Source organism: Platichthys flesus, chromosome 6, assembly GCF_949316205.1.
Source record: "Platichthys flesus chromosome 6, fPlaFle2.1, whole genome shotgun sequence".
Lineage (NCBI taxonomy): Eukaryota > Metazoa > Chordata > Actinopteri > Pleuronectiformes > Pleuronectidae > Platichthys > Platichthys flesus.
The window spans coordinates 5,434,928-5,453,172 of record NC_084950.1 but is presented as its reverse complement, the minus strand read 5'-3'; the positions used below and the strand labels follow the sequence as shown (position 1 = coordinate 5,453,172).

Genomic DNA, 18,245 nt, shown 5'->3' with positions numbered 1-18,245 from the left:
AATTTCAAGTGATACTTTCAAACGTATCATCAATAGTGCTGCTTCAAAACAAAACACATTAAAATAAAAGAAACAAATGCTTCAATCATTACACCTCGTCAAGTTGTCCTTCACCCCAAACCTGTGACCCTCAAAGAAAGTCGATCACAGCTTTACCTTGGGCTAAGAAAATAAATGACACAATAGGTTATTGTAGACAAAAACATGCAGTATAGACACTCACACAATAGCAGGGAAACAACCTCAAACACAACAAGGATTTTGACAATATGAAGGAATATGAGCCTCAGGGAGATCAGTTGCTTCTTATAGGTTTACAGTTATTCATATGGGTGAGAGTATTATGTATTTTTGTTTGTTTTAAAGGTTTTCTATAAATGTGATCTTGCACCTTCCTTTTCTCACTCTGTCAATCTCTCTTGCTGTTTTCCTCGGCTCCTCAGCCCCGAGGCGTTCAGCAGTTACCTGGACGACATCATCAGCTACCGGTGGGAGCTGGAAGAGGGGAAGCCCAACCCACTTAGAGAGGGGCCCTTCGAGAATCTGCCCCCGCGCACTCAGGTGGAGCTGCTGCACCGGCTCTGTGATTACCGCCTGGATGCTGCCGACGTCTTTGACCTCCTGAAGGTACGACACACTCGCGAGGATCAGCTAAACAAACCCGAGTCAATTGTAATCCAAGCCATTTAATTGTCGGCAATGATACTGGGTATTAGAGCGTTGCAGCAGCTCTATTGAGGCTGCATTAGTCTGTATGCAAATACAACAGAATGGATTTCCATTAAACTTGGTGGAGGGAAGTACCCGTACGTTTTAGTGCAGATCCAGGAATTTATTTTCCACTTTCTGTAATATTGCAAGATAAGCCTTTTAAATTTCACTGTTTTCCAAGGAATAATTCATGGATCCCGATCACACAGAATATAAGCATATCAAGAGCATTGCTATCTATGAGTGTGTGAATTTTGGTGTAGCTTCATTGAATTTAAGGGGACTGTATGAGTTCTACTGCGTTACCTTCTAGTTTTATGTACATTTAAACGAGCAGGCTTAACAAAGGTATGTGTGTCCTGACATAAACAAAGCTGTGATTAATCGTAACATGACAGTTTTATCCCTGTGTTGTCCGTCAGTTTGGTTTTCCTGTCATATATTTTGCCTTTTTGTCATGAGATAAGATTTTTTTTAAGCCAATTTATCACATTCAATTAATAAAGGCACTCAGTGAGATAATGAAAGCGCTTCATGTCTGTGTGATTCACAGCCGCGTAGGCTAAAAGGACTAAATTACCTCACCCACTGATGATTTAAAAACACAGACCTACACATGATTTATAAAAAAATGTAAAGTCCCCACCCCCACTGTCCCTCAGGGCCTGGATGCAGACAGCCTCAGGGTGGAACCACTGGGGCAAGATGAAAATGGAGCCCTCTACTGGTACTTTTATGGCACTCGTATGTACAAAGAGGAGCCTGTCAAGAGGAAAACTGATAGGATCAGGTAAATACTTCTGAGTACTGTGTATCACCTTCATCCGTCCTGTTCACCAGAATGAAAATGTTACGTCACTGCTCGTGTTTTCCGCGGTTGACAAGCGCAGTTGACACTTGTTTACATGCCTGTCACAGGATAATTATAATGTTATGTCAAATGTCAAAGCTAATTACCCTTGTTAAAATGCCTTATTTTCTTTTTCAATAGTGAACCCTCTGAGCTTGCGCTACCAGAGAAAAAGAAAAGGGGAAGACCACCAAAGAAAAGAAAGTCGGACGACTCTAATCTGAGGTGAGAGAACTTTTCTGCCTGTCATCACTACCAACAGCAGATTTCAGAGAAATGCTGACGTGCAGACGTGCATATGTTACTAAGATGTGAGAGTCATGTCAAAAGAACACATGCGTTGAACTGTATGAGATGGCAGGTCGTTTAGTTGTGTGGTCTTTGACTGATATCATATATAACATGGCTTTATACAATCATATAAAACAAAAACAACAATGTGGTAGTATTGGAAAAAGTTCCAGCAGATAATAGGCTATTCGAATTTTGCTTGTGTGTGATCATTTTCTGTGGTCTTGGTCGGTCGTAGTACAGAATGACCTTTAACCGACAACTAGATGTGCAATGTTATTAATAATGAATTGTTTCTTGGGCACAATCAGTGATGAGTCATGAACACGTGCTGTAATTTAATTCACAAAGTTCAGTACTGCTGCTCTTGCATTAGGACTATTGCATTTTAATGTTGTTTCAGTCATTTTGTTCTTTCTAGCAATCTTTTTGATTTATTTATCTCCCTGTTTTTCTTTTCAGTGAGACAGAAAGAGAAGAGCCAGAAGTCAAGACAGAAGATGTACCGGAGGATCCTCCCTATAGGAGAAGTGAGATGATCTCATCATTATAAGCTTTTTATATTTTATGTTTCCAGCATCTTGGAATCATGGAAACGTAATTTTTGATTTTAATTGGTGAGCCAATGTGTGTCCCTCCACCAGGCATCAAGCGAGGCACTTGGTCCCTTGTGTGTGAGACAGAGGAACAGTGGGTCAGTCTGGCAGAAAGCATCAAGGACAAACCCTCCCCACAGGACCGCCACCTCCACCGTGTCATCAGCCAGAACTTTCTGCCCGAGATCAGCAGCATGATTGAGCACAAGGTCAGACACGTAGGAGACATTACCATTAGTCTCAATCACAGAAGCCCATAATGTCGCCTTAATTTCCATTTTCACTTTTATCAGCCTACCTTTGGCTTTATGTGTGACCACGCTGCTCAAGCTTGACAGGTAGAACCTCCGTTTAGCTGCATAAAGGGTGTTCTGCTGCAAATCACAGTCAACCGTCTTCGTGTAGCTGTTTTAGGGGATCCTGGATTCCTACCTGGGATGGCTGCAGGACGGGTGGAGTGAAAGCTGGTCTGAGCTTGCCCTTCCTGTGCTCAGGCTCAGTGATGATACCGGCCTCAGGCCTTAAAAATGAGACATGACAGTGAAGAACTATGCCCTCCCGCTACTTTGGTAGAGTAAGGGTCTAAGTTTGACCACACCAGGGGTCAGGCTCATTCGCCATTATTATCCCATGGAATGTGTGTTCTTCAGGAGCAGATTGTCGGCGTACCTTTTTGTTTATAGTTCATAACGAGCAGGAGTCCACAGCCGACACAATTTACTCAGTTTTCCTTTCAGTCTAAAATATTTCAATGGTTTGCAATACAATATATTTCAGCGATTGATTGCTGCAATTAATCAAAGCCCCAGCAGGTCCTTGATTTTTATACCTCCCTTTGTATTAAGACGTGTGGGATTCACTCCACTCCTGTGTGATGTATAACCAGCAGGGCCTGTTGCTATAGAAACCCCGTCAGCCTCTCTCCATCATCATCATCATCATCAGTGAAGTAAAGAATCCTGCTGGTCGACAGAGAGGTCACTCTTCACACAAATGGATGAATGTGGTCCTGTCCTTCACTGACTGACTGTACAACTCAACATTATATATGACATTCAGAAGGCCCTCTGTCTGAAGCTTCCCTCAGCACTGGGTGTTATTGAAGCAGCGGGCAGCACAGAAGAATCGCAGACTTCTGTGTTTATGATCTGTTGTGATTCCACCAAAGACAGATTTATTTAAAACCGAACCAGGCAGCGCTTCCCACTCTCCATGGTCTCTATCAAACATGATCACAGGGCGGAGGAAAGGAACTCTGATTAATCTGACTTCGCTCAAAGACTCAATTAAAAGGGAAGAGCATTCCCCTAATGTTCTTTTTATATGCAAATAAATTCCACTGATGTCGCACAGCGGGAGATTACACTGAAATACCCTCTTTATTAATTATATATTCATTACACCAACACGTTTCACTGTAGCTCTGTAGAGAGTCTGTTATTGATTTAAGACTAAATTTATCTTGTTCAAGCAGACAGTCGTCTTTTCATTCTGTTTGGTCTAATAAGAGACAACAGATGCTGTGATGTTTGAAGCACTTTACTAACTATCGACTGCTTCGAGAGAATGAAGAACAAATGTCTGAGTCCTTGAATCCCTTTTCCCCTTAAACACACACTAACATCAGCCTTTTGTCTGCAATGGGAATGGAAACGATCGGCATTCACTGCGATCGGCAGTGATAGAAACGGGACTCCCGGGTGAATTTTTTAATTTGTGTGTGATCGTGACGCACCAGTAAAAAGAGAGATGCAATTGCCTTTTATTGGCAATGGGAAAAGGGTTTACCATTGCTGGAAGCAAGGCAAATGTTCAGTATTTTGCCTGTTGAATGGTTTTAAATGTGGTTATAGCACAGTGTAGCATGTTTGTATACTGCACATAATTATACCCGTATATGTGGGTGTGTGACTACGACTGTGTCCAATTCACTGTGTGTGTTTAGTCTTGAATCCTTTCCACACATCTCGGGCTGCTGTCACCAGCCATTTCACGGGGCACTGACAGCAGGCGGGCGCTCACCTTGAGGCAGAACGGAGCCTCTTGAATGACAGCTCTGCTGTGCCGCAGGATTCGCTCTTCAACCTCTCTCAGTGGTGACACCAGGGGCACTCCATCTCGTATGTGCTTGGATGGTGTGGGGGATGTAGAGAGGAATTGTAGAACCCCGGGATACGCCCGTGCTTCAGAGGAAGACAAGGCAGAGATGGCGTCGGGGCAGAAGAGTTGTGGAGAGCAGCATAGATCAGATCCTGAACATATGTCCTCTATTTTTTCTTCTCGTTTGTGACTTAATTTCTTTTCCTCTATATTTCAATTCCCCGACACCATCATCCTTTCTGCGTTGTTTGTCACTTCACCTGCACACATCTCCAGGCTTCATACAGCTGCTAATGTATTTTTAGACCGCCCACAGTTATTTTATTGATGGCCAGAAGCCCGACTGTGACACCTCTCAGTGCTGTTAGCTGCTCCGGGGCTGATGGTTATTTACAGTCCTGCTTCCCTGATGAACTCTGACATGAGCTGCAGAGGCCAGTCCCTGATATAGACAGGCTTTCAAGGGATTCGCTTATAGCTCTGTTGGCTGGTGTCTCCGTCCTCCACTGCTTGCTCTTTCTAGATTACGGATATGTCCTGGATGTTGCCTCAAATGAAGATTTATAGGCCCTATTATTTTCAGGATGCATCCTGAGGAATTCAACATGTTGTGATCAAAAGCTCCATGATTGGCTGTGTGTAGTGCAGTTGTCAGGCTGGACAGCATGCCCTTACGCCGCGCCGTCAAATCATTACGAATGATTAGGAGAGTCACAGGAGACCCACACATGCTTTTATTTCTCCTTGTCCCCCCCCAGGGAAAGGTGGGGGAACGTAGGCAGCAGAGTGGAGAGGGTGAGTGGGGGGAAGGGAGAGCCAGTGACCTCTCAATACTGAGTGCTTCTCCACAACTCCCCAGGGCCTGTCACTTTAGTGTGATGCTCGTCTGCTGATCTGTCTTGAAGGCTCAATCAGTGATTTGTTGACCATAATTTACAGGCATGTTCACTTACATTACGTAATATACATTTTTTTTAAAGAACTTGAAAATATAAGACGGATTTATTCACATCTGCACACTTCAGTAAAGTAAAATCCCCTTTTTTACAATCAAAGAGAAGTTGTACTTGTCTGCTGTTAGTTGGCTCTTTATCAATTCAGAAGTGAGGTTCCAATTTGCATTGCCCCTTTTAGCACTGAAGTCCCCCCCCGTAAAAAGTTAATAAAATGTCAATGAGCCCATGTGACAAAACAGCAGGGGAATTTCCAGAAAACTTCCCAGTGAGGAAGTGGTGGGGTTCTGTCACACGTTTCCAGCATGTGAGAGACGTAAAACTAACAAGAGGTGTGAGACGAGGTGCAAGCCCTTAACGAGGATTTCAACTTGTAGGTTTATTGTCAAATCAAAGTAAATATAACATCTGAGTCAGTAGCCTCTTCTTCTATCTTCTTCAATGTGCTGTAAACAAAAACACTGTGCAGTGGAATTCACACTTTTCATCCTGCCACCTGCAAACTCTACACTGATGCTATCCCTCGCCAGAATGATCCGGAAATGTTCGTGCTGCTGTGAATGCGTCTGACCCGAACAATCTCATGCTGCTATCTTCACATTTTTGAAAGAATGTAGAACGGGTATAATTAACCGTGCTTAATCTTTTTCTCTTGTTTTCTCTTCAGGAACGAGAACAGAAACAGAAACTACTGGATCCCACCCCGGTTCGCACGTCACAGCGCTTCTCTGGAAAACACTTTCAGCCAGAGGACGAGGTGCCTGAGTTTGTCTGTGTACATGTTTTTAAAGTACATCTGCAGTAGCATAATGAGAACATCTATTTACAGACATAATGATATGTTTTTCCAGAAAATATAGTTTTTGTTTTGCTACTGCAGTGCTTCCCCATGTAATTAAGGTGTTTCAGCCCCTAGCAGTATTTTGGTTCTGGGTTGCTTCTGTCCTTCATTCCTACTGTTACAAAGATATTCAAGTTTCAGCTTCCTCCTAATCCTTACAAGCTTATCCCATGATGAGTCCAGTGTAGAGTAACGGGCTTGTCTTGTGTGTTTTGTATTCAGGACTGTCCGAAGGCTGTGTCAGAGGAGGACAAGAGGAAAGATGAGGAGCTGGACAGGCAGGTCCTGCTGGCTGAGCAGCGACGAGAAGAGGAGCGGATTCTGCAGGAAGAGCGGCAGAGGGAGAAGCTTGAGAAGATCAAAGCTGTGGAGGGTAAGATGGATGGACACGCAGATAGATGGGTCACAAATGGAAAGTTGGGGGAAAGATCCAACATCGTACTTCATACTGCAGCAACTTCATACTTAAAAAATGCAAGAAAGGTTATTCAGCAAAAATGAAGCTAATTGCCAGAAGTCAAAAAGTCAAGGAGCCGCGGTCATTTCATATTCTTTCATCAGCGACCTGTCAGCAGCAGGTAGGTGTCTTTCATGTTCCTCTGCCAGCTCTAGGATGAAGGGCAGAATAGATCGTGAAGGACACCCCATGCTCAGGCTTTAACATTTCCACTGCTGCTGGTTTGGCTCTTAGCGGCTGAGAAATCTCCAGTAGCATAGCTGCACTGGAAGCCTTGTGATTTATGTATAGTACACAGAGACTGCGAGAGGGAATGTTCAGGGCCTTTAATCACAGGATCACTTCTCCTTTTCTCCCTCCCTCTGATGTCATCTGTCAAGGGTTAATGAACTGCTGATTGTGCTTCAGTGGAGGAGCCTCATTAATGTATTATAGATGAACAGCAGGACCTGGCCTGCTCTCTGTGTGCATTGCATATGTGGAATCCACCCTCAAACATCTTTAATGCACACGGCAGGGGGGCTGGCAGGGCCTCTCTGCCTTTCATGTTAAAAGATAAAGCGGTGATATATTTCTCTTCTGCTCTTTTGATCAGCTGTGTCCAAGAAAAGATGGCTCATGAATCGCTCTCTCTGCTTATCTGAATTGCTGCCGCCTCTGATGGCGAGCGCCTGGTTTTCATTGACTCCCCTGACATTGTCAATGGGCACAAAGTGCAATTTAAACTGTAACTCGCAAGCCTGAAAAAGCAATTAAGTCATTGTTGGCCTGAGGCCTCCAGAGACTGGTGATTTTTATTGTTTGTGCGTCTAATTGCCCCCCGTGTTTATCCTTCTCTCTCAGAAAGAGCAAAAAGGCGTAAGATGCGTGAGGAGAGGGCCTGGCTGCTGTCTGAAGGCAAGGACCTGCCACCTGAACTCCTGAATCTGGAGCCTTCTTCACCTGTCCTCAGAAGACGCAGGAATAAAGAATTGTAAGAGGCTTTGTACATTTCTGACAAGAGATTTCACTCTCTACTGGAATTACTCAATGATTCTTATTTGTAACATGTCCTGTGTTTTGACATTACAGTTATGAAATGGATGATGACTACACTGCCCTGTACAAAGGTATGCTTGCAGGATCTCTACTAGAGACTTCTTTGTCTCAGTCCACATGTCTGAACTGATCTAATCTCTCGTCTTCAGTGCTTGAGGTGCTGAAATCCCATAAAGATGCTTGGCCTTTCTTGGAGCCTGTAGACGAATCCTACGCGCCCAATTACCATGAGCTCATCCGGGTACAAGTTACTGTCATTGTTTTCACTAATTGTGTTTGTGAGTTAATGAATTCATGTTTGGTTTACCGCCGAATGTGTATGTGGATATTTGCATGAGGTTTTAATTGTTATTCTCTTTTTCATTTCCCCTCAGACGCCCATGGACCTGTCCACCATTGAGAAAAAGCTCAATGATGGCGATTACATTGTTAAGGAGGAGTTTGTTGCTGACGTGAAGCTCATGTTTGAAAACTGCATCGAGTACAACGGAGAAGACAGTGGTAAATTAACACAAATTCCAGTTCCTCCCGATAACAGGTTGTCTCAGCAGGAGACTACTGCATTAAAACCAATTCCAGTAGATGAATGTTGTGAGAACGAAGTGTGTATATGCGTTCATGGGGGTGAGAAACGGGGGGTGTGAGTGGGAGAAAGAGCAAAAGAAAGGGGGCCGGACCTAGTGGTGGTTTGGGGCCGGGGCCAGGGCAGCCTTGACAGTGATTAATGGGGAGTGATTGAGCTGTGCTCCAGTGCTCAGGGGGATCTGAGCCTTGCAGTGCCAGAGAAACATTCCAGGCCCTAAGCCCCCTGTCTGGAGCCATCCATCCAACTGAATGCTCTCCCCAGGGACGGGGGGTAGAAGAGTGTGTAGGGGGGCCTGGATGGAGGAGGAAGGGGTTGGAGAGAGCAGGGGTCAACCGACGCCCTCTGACCTGGTCAGTCAGCCAGTGTGAGCTGAGAACAGAGGAGCAAGTGTTTGTCTATGGGCACATACATGCATATTATTTTGCAGTGCTCGAGGGTAAGGGTTAAGAGTAACCAAGAGATGAGGTGATGTATGTTTGGAAAAGAGGAAGTGAATGAAAACCTATTATTGTTTGAGTATACATGATTGGATGTGCTACAGGTGTTTTGAGTGTGTGACTGTGTTTATGTGATTGTGTGAAAGAACCTTTGTTTGCGTCGTCATGATCCCACCTGACGTTGATCCCTGTCTACTTCCAGAGTACAGCATCATGGCAGAGTCCCTTGATCGGTGTTTCAGTCGGGCCATTTTAAAACATATTCCATCAGAGGACTGCGACACGGACGAAGAATTTCACATCAATCGAGAAGACAAGGAGCGCAAAGACAAAAAGCGCAACCGTGGAAGTAAAGGTTTGGGGCCTGAGAGTCTGATCAAGGCCACTGAACAGGTCCAACGGAAGAGAAACTCACAGGGGGGCAAAGGCACCACACCCTCAGAGGAAGAGGAGCACAAGCTGACACGACCACCACCTCCTCCTCACTGGGCCAATGGCCCCCCTCACCCTCACAACCTACCTTCAAGCCATCAACGCATCCACGAAGGAGACATGAGAGGCTTGTACCACCCTGGGCAACAGGTATTGACAACACAGATTTGTTTTTTAAAGTTAGAATTAATATCGTTAATCTTATTTCTGTAAAATAAAAAAATTGAAATCTACAAGGAAAGACTTAAAAATTCTCTCCATTTTACCAGCTCCGTCATCCACATGGGCCCTCTGCTCACCATGGTCCACCTATGTATGCCCCGAGGATGGGTATGGACCCCCGCTTCACTTACTCAGCTCATCTTCCTAGGCACGGACACCCTAATTTGAACCGCTTCGCCGGTGACTTCAACATGCAGGTATTGATTTCTGTTACTGGTATTAGTTACTGTAATACTGCATGCAAGTCATGCAGGTTTGAATATATGTAGCTACCTTATTATGTGTACAGACTGATGTAGAGATATACTGATCAAAACACCCTTACAACGTTTCCTTCTGTTTTTCTCAGCATCGCATGGTAGAAGGACATCACATGGGTCCGAGGTATCCAATGGGCCAGGATCCTAAACAGCAGCCACATCCACACCAGCAGCAGCACCCTTACATGGGTCCAGCTCATGGCCCATCTTTGGGCCCGCGTCCCGTGGCCCTACAGCCGGGAGCTCCTCCTGAAGCCAGCATGTACCCAGCCCACCACCATCCAGAGAGCCACACCATGCACCCCATGGGCAACAGATTCTCAGGACCAGGTGGACCAACTCAACACAACTACCCAGGCTTGAGGCCACCTGGCATGGCTCTCTCACACATGTGGCCTGGTATGAATCACCAGGAGAGACCCAATGGGATGCACGTACAAGATCCCAATATGGTGAACCAGCGCAACTTCGGTTACGGTGGAGTCCCACCTCCAGTAGGGCATAAACCATGGCCAGAAGCTGCAGGATACCCTCACCCTCCTCCCAATGCCCAGTATCACATGTCTGCAGGGGTCAGCTCCCAGGGGCCCATGTCCCCCCGTCTCCCTGTTACCCACCCAGACTCCTCTGGCAGGACACGCTTGGCTTCCATGCTGGAAAGCCCAGAGATGCTGGCCCTGCAGCAGCTGTCAGCCTCCTCTGGACCCCCTGCTGGTGCCCCTCATCAGCACATGGGCAACTTTCAGCGGCCTGGGCCCCCATCAGGAATTGGCAGCATCCCAGCTCACCCCTCACAGCAGCCTCCCCCTGCCCCTGAGGTTCAGCTGCTGCATCCTGCTAAAGACAATGGGCCAGACAGCCAGCTCCCTCAACAGACAAACACACAGCCCAAAGGTAGAACTGACCTTCTCTCTTATTATTTTGCTTTTTACATTCTGCATGAAGGAACCTAAGTACTCTAACCTTTTTCTGCACAAATGTTCCTCCTAGTCTTAGTGTCTCAATTTGTTAACCATCACAGAACACATCCTTGCCCTTTCTCCCCCTCAAATGTTCTTTTGTAATTTGATTTGAATCATTTTTCACAGTGGCAGAATTAATATTCATTAATGTAGTAAAACCTCTCGCTGGTTGTTGTCAGTTAAGCATCTCCAGAAACCTTACAGATGTGTTTACATCTTTTCTGTGAAGGAATGAAACAGCAACACATTTTATAGGTGGCATTAAATGAGACATCTGTTCTTTCCTTCTCTTTATATCTGTATTCTTTGACGCTACATTTTTCTTGTAATTATAGTTCATCAATCATCAATGCTAACCTCCCCTTGCTATTCTTTTGTGCTAACTCATCTTTCATCCTTCTGTATGTGAACAGGCACAACGTCGGAGAACAAAATGGCTGTCAGCAACATTTGTAAAGAATCTTCTTCACACAAAAAAACGTTTTCAATTAATCAAGAGCACCCGTCCAATCCCAGTCCTGCAGGACACCACAGTGAGGCCGAAGAGGGAATGCAGAGCCCCCCAGTCCCTAAATTGGTCCGATTACAAGAGAATCCCTCTGGACCAGGGCTTCTGCCAACATCAACCGAGAGTCAGTCCACCACCAACTGTCCTCCTCAACCCACCAATGCCACTACTGTTTTCAACCATCTCAACACAAGTGACATCAGCTCCAGGGATCCAGCTCCACTCAACACCTCTCAGCAAACACAGAATAGTCCACAGCAATACGAACCAAGACCTGCACTTCATCCCCAGAATGCATCACCACTGCAAGTACCAGCATCGCAGAACTCCACTCAGCAGATGTCGGAGAACAATTCCCCTCACTTGCAGAATTCACATCAGCAAAGTGAGCATCAGCAGAACGTCCAAAAACAACAGCAGCAGCTGCCTCGCGCCACCCAGGGTACCCCCCCTCAATGCCCCCCTTCCAACTCGCCCCAGCTGATGACCCAGAATTCACAGCAACACAATTCCCTGTTACCCCCACAACCAGTCCAGCAAAACATCTCTCCCACACAGAACAGCCCCATGCATGGGATGCCACAGAGTGCTACACAAGGAGCCCAGCCTGGACCCCCTCAGCCAGCTCCTCTCACATCTTTACCCCCCAGTCACCCTAGCCCACTGTTGCCCTCCCAGCCAAGCCCAGCAGACCATGGTAATCAGAGACCCAGTGAGCCGACAAGTAGAGCAGACACAGAAAGTAGTGCCGTTCCTCCGCAGCACAACGGGATGAAATCCGGGCCTCCGAATGTTATTTATAGACACCAGGATTTCAGCCCCGGGCACCATCAAGCGCAGCTGTTGAGCAGTAACACGGGTATGCAGGCTCAGAGAGGGCTCTCACCGGGTCACAATCCAGCCATGCCTCCTCAGTCCCAAGTGAATGGAGCCATGGGTCCATACAGCATGGGCAACCCTCAACATCCACACTACAGCCAGACGAACATGACCAGGTCCATGCCGTCATCTGCTCACCACCCTTACCACAACCAGACCATCAACCCCCACCACAATTCGGCTCAACACCCCGCCTACCACCAACAGGGAGGAGCTGCCTACTCCTACCACATGCAAGGCCAACAGCACCCGCAGGCCCACCCCAACATGTACCCACCTCATCAGTACCAGCAGCAACACTTCTACCCCCAGCACCATCCCCAAGCTCAGACTCATAACCAAGCCCCCAGTAGAGGGGGCTATCCTCAAGATGAGTGGCATCGGTCTCCTTATCAGCCTCACCAGCCAATGGCTCCCAACGCCTACCTACCTGTAGCCAGTGCCAGAAGCAACGCTCAGTCAAAGATGGAGAGCAGTGTTTCACCGCAGGGCTCCGAAGCCTCCCACGGTACAAGTTTAGTTTCCCCTGGCTCAGTGTCTGAAGCAGGCCCGGAGGAGGGAAAGCGTGAAAGGAGGTCGCAGGCCAGCGGCAGTCCAGCTGGAACCGAGAGCTCAGAGCGACCTGACAGCCCAAAGGAAATCCTGGATCTTGACAGCCATAATGCAGCTGCTCGCCACCGTAGCACCCAGCCACATCAACACCCGGCTGCACACATGGCGTCTGGCTTCATGTACAACCCTCGCGTCATGCACCCTGGGATGCAGCACGGTGGCGTTCCTCCATCACATGTCATGTCTCAGGCCCGGGGAGTTGGAAACGGAAGCCTTTACCCTCGCCAGCCATACCCAGATCTAGGGCGCTATGCTGGCCAAAGACCTCACCCACACCTGATGGAGGCTCTGCAGCGGCCCCAGCAGCTGCCGTACTCCCCGGGTCAGTCACGCATGGCCATGTACCAGCATCCCCGTCCCGGTGGGCACTTCCAGGGCATGATGATTCAGCAGAGAATGTTGTCACCAGAACACTTCCTACACCCAGGGTAAAAACACATTCTCCTGCAGCTCTCATAGCCATGTTGTTATTTCTCTTTGAGCTTCTATATCACTTTTCTGCTTTTGTCCATTTTTCATAATATTTGTCACTATGATTTGAAAAACTAAATCCATTTATGTCCCATAATGGGAGAAAAAAGTATCGAACACGTTATAATCTTTGGTGCTGCAAATATTCATACTCTCTGATTCTGTATCTGATTCAGTCTCAGCCATGAAGAGATGGATTTTAGAAGTTGCCTTTTGCATTCAATTATGTTCTTTTACATACTTACTAATAGTTACTGGTCCTGGTACTGATAAGGGGATGAAGTATGCATTGCCCCTGACAGGCTTCCTGATGTCTGGCCAATCAGAGGAAAGTGGGTTGAGGCCTTAGCTAATATTACTTATTTCAATGGATGCAGCAAAAATCATTAAGAAAAATATAAAGCGGGAGATGAATCAAATTGATCCCATTTAAATGAGTGTTAACATTATTTATTTTTATGTGTTTACAGGCAACAAATGATGGCGGCTCCAGGCGGCCCCAACAATAAACAGGGAGTGTGACGTGTGAGCAGAGTGAGTGGAACTAACATAAATAAACAGAACCTTACTTCCTGCTGTCACGTATATTTCATACCTTCAGTTACTATTCCTAAGATCACGATAATGCTGCCAAAAAGCTGTTAACACAGGTGCTCTATTCTGTTCTAAATTCTATTTGTTAAACTCATTCTTCTTCTTTCAGACATGTCAATATCAAAGAACATCTGGGCAAAGCGGCGAGCTGAAAAGAAAGAAGATAAATGCTGACTGGGCAGACAGAGGCCACAGATGAGAGGCTTCGCTTCACACACATCTTTTAGTGATTCTCTCCCACTGAACAGATTTCTTGGAGCTCGGCTCTGCCCACCATTGGACCTGAGTATCTGACCAAGCAGCTGGTTTGACTAAGATGATAAAAAATGTGAAATGTTATTTAGCCCTGGAGAACGGTTCCCCTGCTCTTCTCCACACAGAGCTCTCTCACAGGGGTCCAGAACCGAACAGCTCTGTGGAACTGTTGGAAGATTCATTCGAGGACTCTCCTGTTCCCATCCGGAGACTTGAATCCTTCAGGAGAAGGGCATCCTTTTTTTAAACCACTAGTTCCACCTGCCAAACACAGGGGACGCTGCCTTCAAGAAGCCCTTTCCTCTTTGAGGAGTTGGAACACGGATGTATTAAAGGCCACTGAACTCAGCCTGCCCGTCCTGTTCACTGAAAGAATCCTTCATACTGAGGAAAGGGACTTTTTTTGTTTGATTTTTACTACTATTTTGTGTTCGGACTGTATCTTGAAACTCAGGTGTAGAAAAAGGAGGTACTATGAGACTGTCACCCTGACCCGGTCGACTCGCAGGCCCCCTTTCCAGCTGCCTTGGTCCCCTTTTGTGAATGTACGAGTGAATGTGTAGGTAACGGCACAGTAGCTGCATGTGAAAGAGCACGAACACGAACACTGATCATCTGTCTGAAGCATGAAAACCGTCCTGAAAGGGCCCAGTCAGTCACTGTCCATCTCTGCCCCCCCCCCAGAATATGCATCTTTCAGAGCTGCCTTCACTGATGAGAATGTCTTTGACTAAGCAGAGAGGGAAGCGACCGAGATGGCGATATTTATATCCCACCACACCTGTCTCTGTTCTGCACTACATGGTTTCTGTTGATCTAGAATTGAGAGGCCTTGGATAGTCTTACTTTTAGTCAATGCCTGGTAACGTATATATGTATGACAGTATATATATATATATATTAATTCACTTTTACTGTAGAGTCCAACCTCTTATTACAGATGAGATAAATCTATCCCACTAGCTGGTTTAGGCACATACACACACAACCACCACAGACCCATCAAATCCCGCTGTTGTGTTTTTAGGAAGTTTCTTACATTCCACCTACAAACACGTGTAGCTTTAGTCCTTTTGTTTGGTCACAGCCCTTCGCTTCCCATGGTTCCTTCCTTGTCTCCGTTTCACGACTAAACATATCCTCAGGGTGTACAGTTTCTATATACGGGTATTTTTCTGAATCACTATATGTAAGAGGAGCAGCAAAAGGAAAAACGTGGCTTACCACCTCACGTGATGAACTTGTTTTTTTTAAAGGGGTCTGTCTTCATCGTCCTGAACAATAATTGGCTCAGCTAGCTGCCAGTCTGTTTGTGTTTGTGTTATTGCAAGAGAAATTGATCTAATTTGTTTTTCTACATTCCTGTAAATTTGATTTGTCATCACAATTAATTTTGGCCTCGTCAACATGTGTCGTTTTCTCATAACTGGTGTATTATTTGGGGGATTCTTTCATTCACCCTATCAATGTTGCACCTCTGTGGACCCCCCCTCCCCACAACAAGTGATGGCAGCAAATGAATCTACCTCATCCAGCCCGTCAGTGGCATTTACGGTCCCCTTTTCTTCCTATCATGCTCTGCCAGACTCCTGTGGTTCTATGTTTTCTGACCAGCTTTAGCTTCACTCTGGTAGTTTTTTAGACTCTGAGAACTGATGAGGAAATGGCCTTACAATACATAAATCTACGGTCGCCGTGCGCACAGATCTGGACTCAACGAGACGCTGTTGTGATCTTTCAGCTGTCGGTTGGTCACAGAGTGCTGGTGCCAGCGGAGACTGTCTACTGGGTACTTTTCCCTCCAAGTGTGTTAATGTCATCGCTGGGACTTTGTTGTACAGATTGCATGCCTCCCTGCCTACATGTCGTTGAAACTAGACATAGTAGGCTGTATTCCAATCTAGGGTCTTTGATAGAGTTTATTAGAGTTTGGCAGATGTGTAATGGCCTTAGAAATATGTAAATAAGGCTTTGTTTGAGGGGGAAAAATGGCGGAATGTGAAAATGCTAGCAGCTGTGAGACACAATTTTATAAACGTGTCACACAAGACTTGTCATAGATGACTTGCTATTTTGTTGAAATAGGGAATTGTCTCAATATTAGGTGAGTCTGCTGGGGCAGCTGTGGAGGTAGCGTGTTCTCTCGTGCTGTCTAACATGTGGAGGGCAGTGTTTGTTTTTAAAGATCTGTGAGGTTGTGATACTGTGTTATGGTGTACAGATGTGGCATGTGTGTGTGGGTGTGTTGAGTGTGTGTGTGTGTGTGTGTTACTGGGGTGTAGAATTGACACCAGACGACTGGAAGTGTGCGTTCAACTCTTCATCTGTTACCCTGCTGTCATCCCTCTGCACTAGTGAAAACCATTTAGACGTGATTAAATGTGAATCATATTTATTTGCTCTTTTAAGAATTTTTGTACATTTTTGGACTCGTTTTAATATAAATGTGGTGTCTGTTCCTTTTTTTTTCTTATTTTTTTTAAGCAGTTGTCTTTTACCTCAGTAGCATGGGGGTATTGAAAAAAAAGACCTGTGCGTTTTTAAGTGACGTTTACAAGTTCTTATCTGACTGACATAGATTATTTTGGAAATGGAACTGAGTATTTTCTATACTGTACATTTCTTAGAAATAAATAACTTTTCTTGAACAAGAGTTTGTTTTATCATTGAAATCATAATTGTTTTCCAATGTTTGTTTTTTTTTCCAACTTCATTTGGCCTGAAACTTGCAACTGTCCTTTAATTGTATCTGCTGTGAATAAATGGACGTACAAAGAGGCTGTGCCAGCGCATAGTAATGGGACATGTATCAGTAATTTGTTAAGAGAAACTGAAAGGCCAAAAGTAATGAAATGCAAACAGCCAAACCAGAGGGCCAACGCAAGACAATGCATTAATCTATCAGAGCGGCTCACACCATCGCCTCTCATTAGAGCCCGACCTCCTGACAAACACCCTCCACCGATCATATGCTGCCTCCGCCAACCCCTCACGTCTGCAGCAGTCGTGGATGTGATGTGACGTCAGGGGTGGAGGAAGCGCTGCGGCTCCTCAGGCCTCCTTCCACGGGCTCCCTGTGAGCCAACAAGTAATATATTCTTTTGTCCGCGCTTAATGAGGAGGCAATCGGCGGTTGAGGCGTGTAATTAAGGCACTTTAATTGAGCCTAATTAAGCTAAGTTGTAGAGTTAAATTGTAAAAGGAAAAAACGGCTCAGTATATAACACTAAACAAATGGATTGAATGGTTAAAGAAAATTGGACTTAAGCTGTAAGATTCTTGCATTTATGTAAAAGATGATTAAAATCAGTATGGAATTTAATAAGAAATGTGTCAAATTGTTATTGAATAAAGGTATTAGAATGATTTGACTTAAGCCAAGTTAAACCTTAAAGCAACTTTTCAGTTTCTATGTAAAGGGGATAATTGTGCGGAGTCGTCAATGCAACTTGGTTTGACACAGGTCATGTGAATATTTGAAGAAAGAAGAAACAGTAAACAACCATCTTGTTCTTTAACCTCTAAAATGTTTGATATATCTGATATTCATCTGTTCATCTACATATTAATAGTGTCTGTGAAGTTTGTAAAAGCAGGTTGTGTCTCGTCCTCATGTCACTGGGACCGGGTGAGGGAGGTATTTAACTGAATAATAACCACAATGATAAAATAGCAATAATGATAGATGGCTCCAACCTGCATGGCCCTCAAAACGATCAATATAGATGATACATGTGTGGATAATATCAATAACAATAGTTTTAACAATTTGATATTGTAAGGAAAATAAAATACAAATAAAACAGGAACAGTTATTAATGACAGCACCTTGTTCTCGTCTACAACTAATGGATGATGCTTTATCTTATTCTTCTACTTTAATATTTGAAAAACTCAAAACGACCTTAATAATAATCAATTTGTTGATCAATCAGAATCAAGTTTTATTGCCAAGCAGGTTTACACATATAAGGAATTTGCTGTGGTGTATTTGTGCAAGTATAAATATAGATAATATTGCAATAGGAAACATAGTTGAATATCAAAAATACTGTAAACAACAGGTGAGGGATTATATTATAAATATTTATACTATCATCTATAATACAATTACATACATATATATTATTGCAGTATTCCATGTTACAAAAACAGCTTTTCCTCTTTTTTTTCCATTTTATATCATTTGA

General features: G+C 44.8%; 1 protein-coding gene across 1 annotated transcript in view; it reads left to right on the top strand.

Moving 5' to 3' along the window:
• Positions 1 to 16,833, top strand: part of LOC133954902 (chromatin remodeling regulator CECR2) — a 36,491-nt gene extending 19,658 nt beyond the window's left edge. The window contains exons 3-19 of the mRNA XM_062389456.1: positions 444 to 627; positions 1,374 to 1,501; positions 1,703 to 1,786; positions 2,315 to 2,382; positions 2,497 to 2,657; positions 6,169 to 6,258; positions 6,565 to 6,715; positions 7,643 to 7,772; positions 7,871 to 7,908; positions 7,987 to 8,078; positions 8,212 to 8,338; positions 9,063 to 9,442; positions 9,562 to 9,711; positions 9,864 to 10,668; positions 11,150 to 13,163; positions 13,677 to 13,740; positions 13,910 to 16,833. Of these exons, the coding sequence (XP_062245440.1) occupies positions 444 to 627; positions 1,374 to 1,501; positions 1,703 to 1,786; positions 2,315 to 2,382; positions 2,497 to 2,657; positions 6,169 to 6,258; positions 6,565 to 6,715; positions 7,643 to 7,772; positions 7,871 to 7,908; positions 7,987 to 8,078; positions 8,212 to 8,338; positions 9,063 to 9,442; positions 9,562 to 9,711; positions 9,864 to 10,668; positions 11,150 to 13,163; positions 13,677 to 13,728 (4,654 nt within the window). The 3' untranslated portion in view covers positions 13,729 to 13,740; positions 13,910 to 16,833. The remainder of the gene's footprint in view (positions 1 to 443; positions 628 to 1,373; positions 1,502 to 1,702; positions 1,787 to 2,314; positions 2,383 to 2,496; positions 2,658 to 6,168; positions 6,259 to 6,564; positions 6,716 to 7,642; positions 7,773 to 7,870; positions 7,909 to 7,986; positions 8,079 to 8,211; positions 8,339 to 9,062; positions 9,443 to 9,561; positions 9,712 to 9,863; positions 10,669 to 11,149; positions 13,164 to 13,676; positions 13,741 to 13,909) is intronic.
• The last annotated feature ends 1,412 nt before the right edge of the window (positions 16,834 to 18,245 follow it).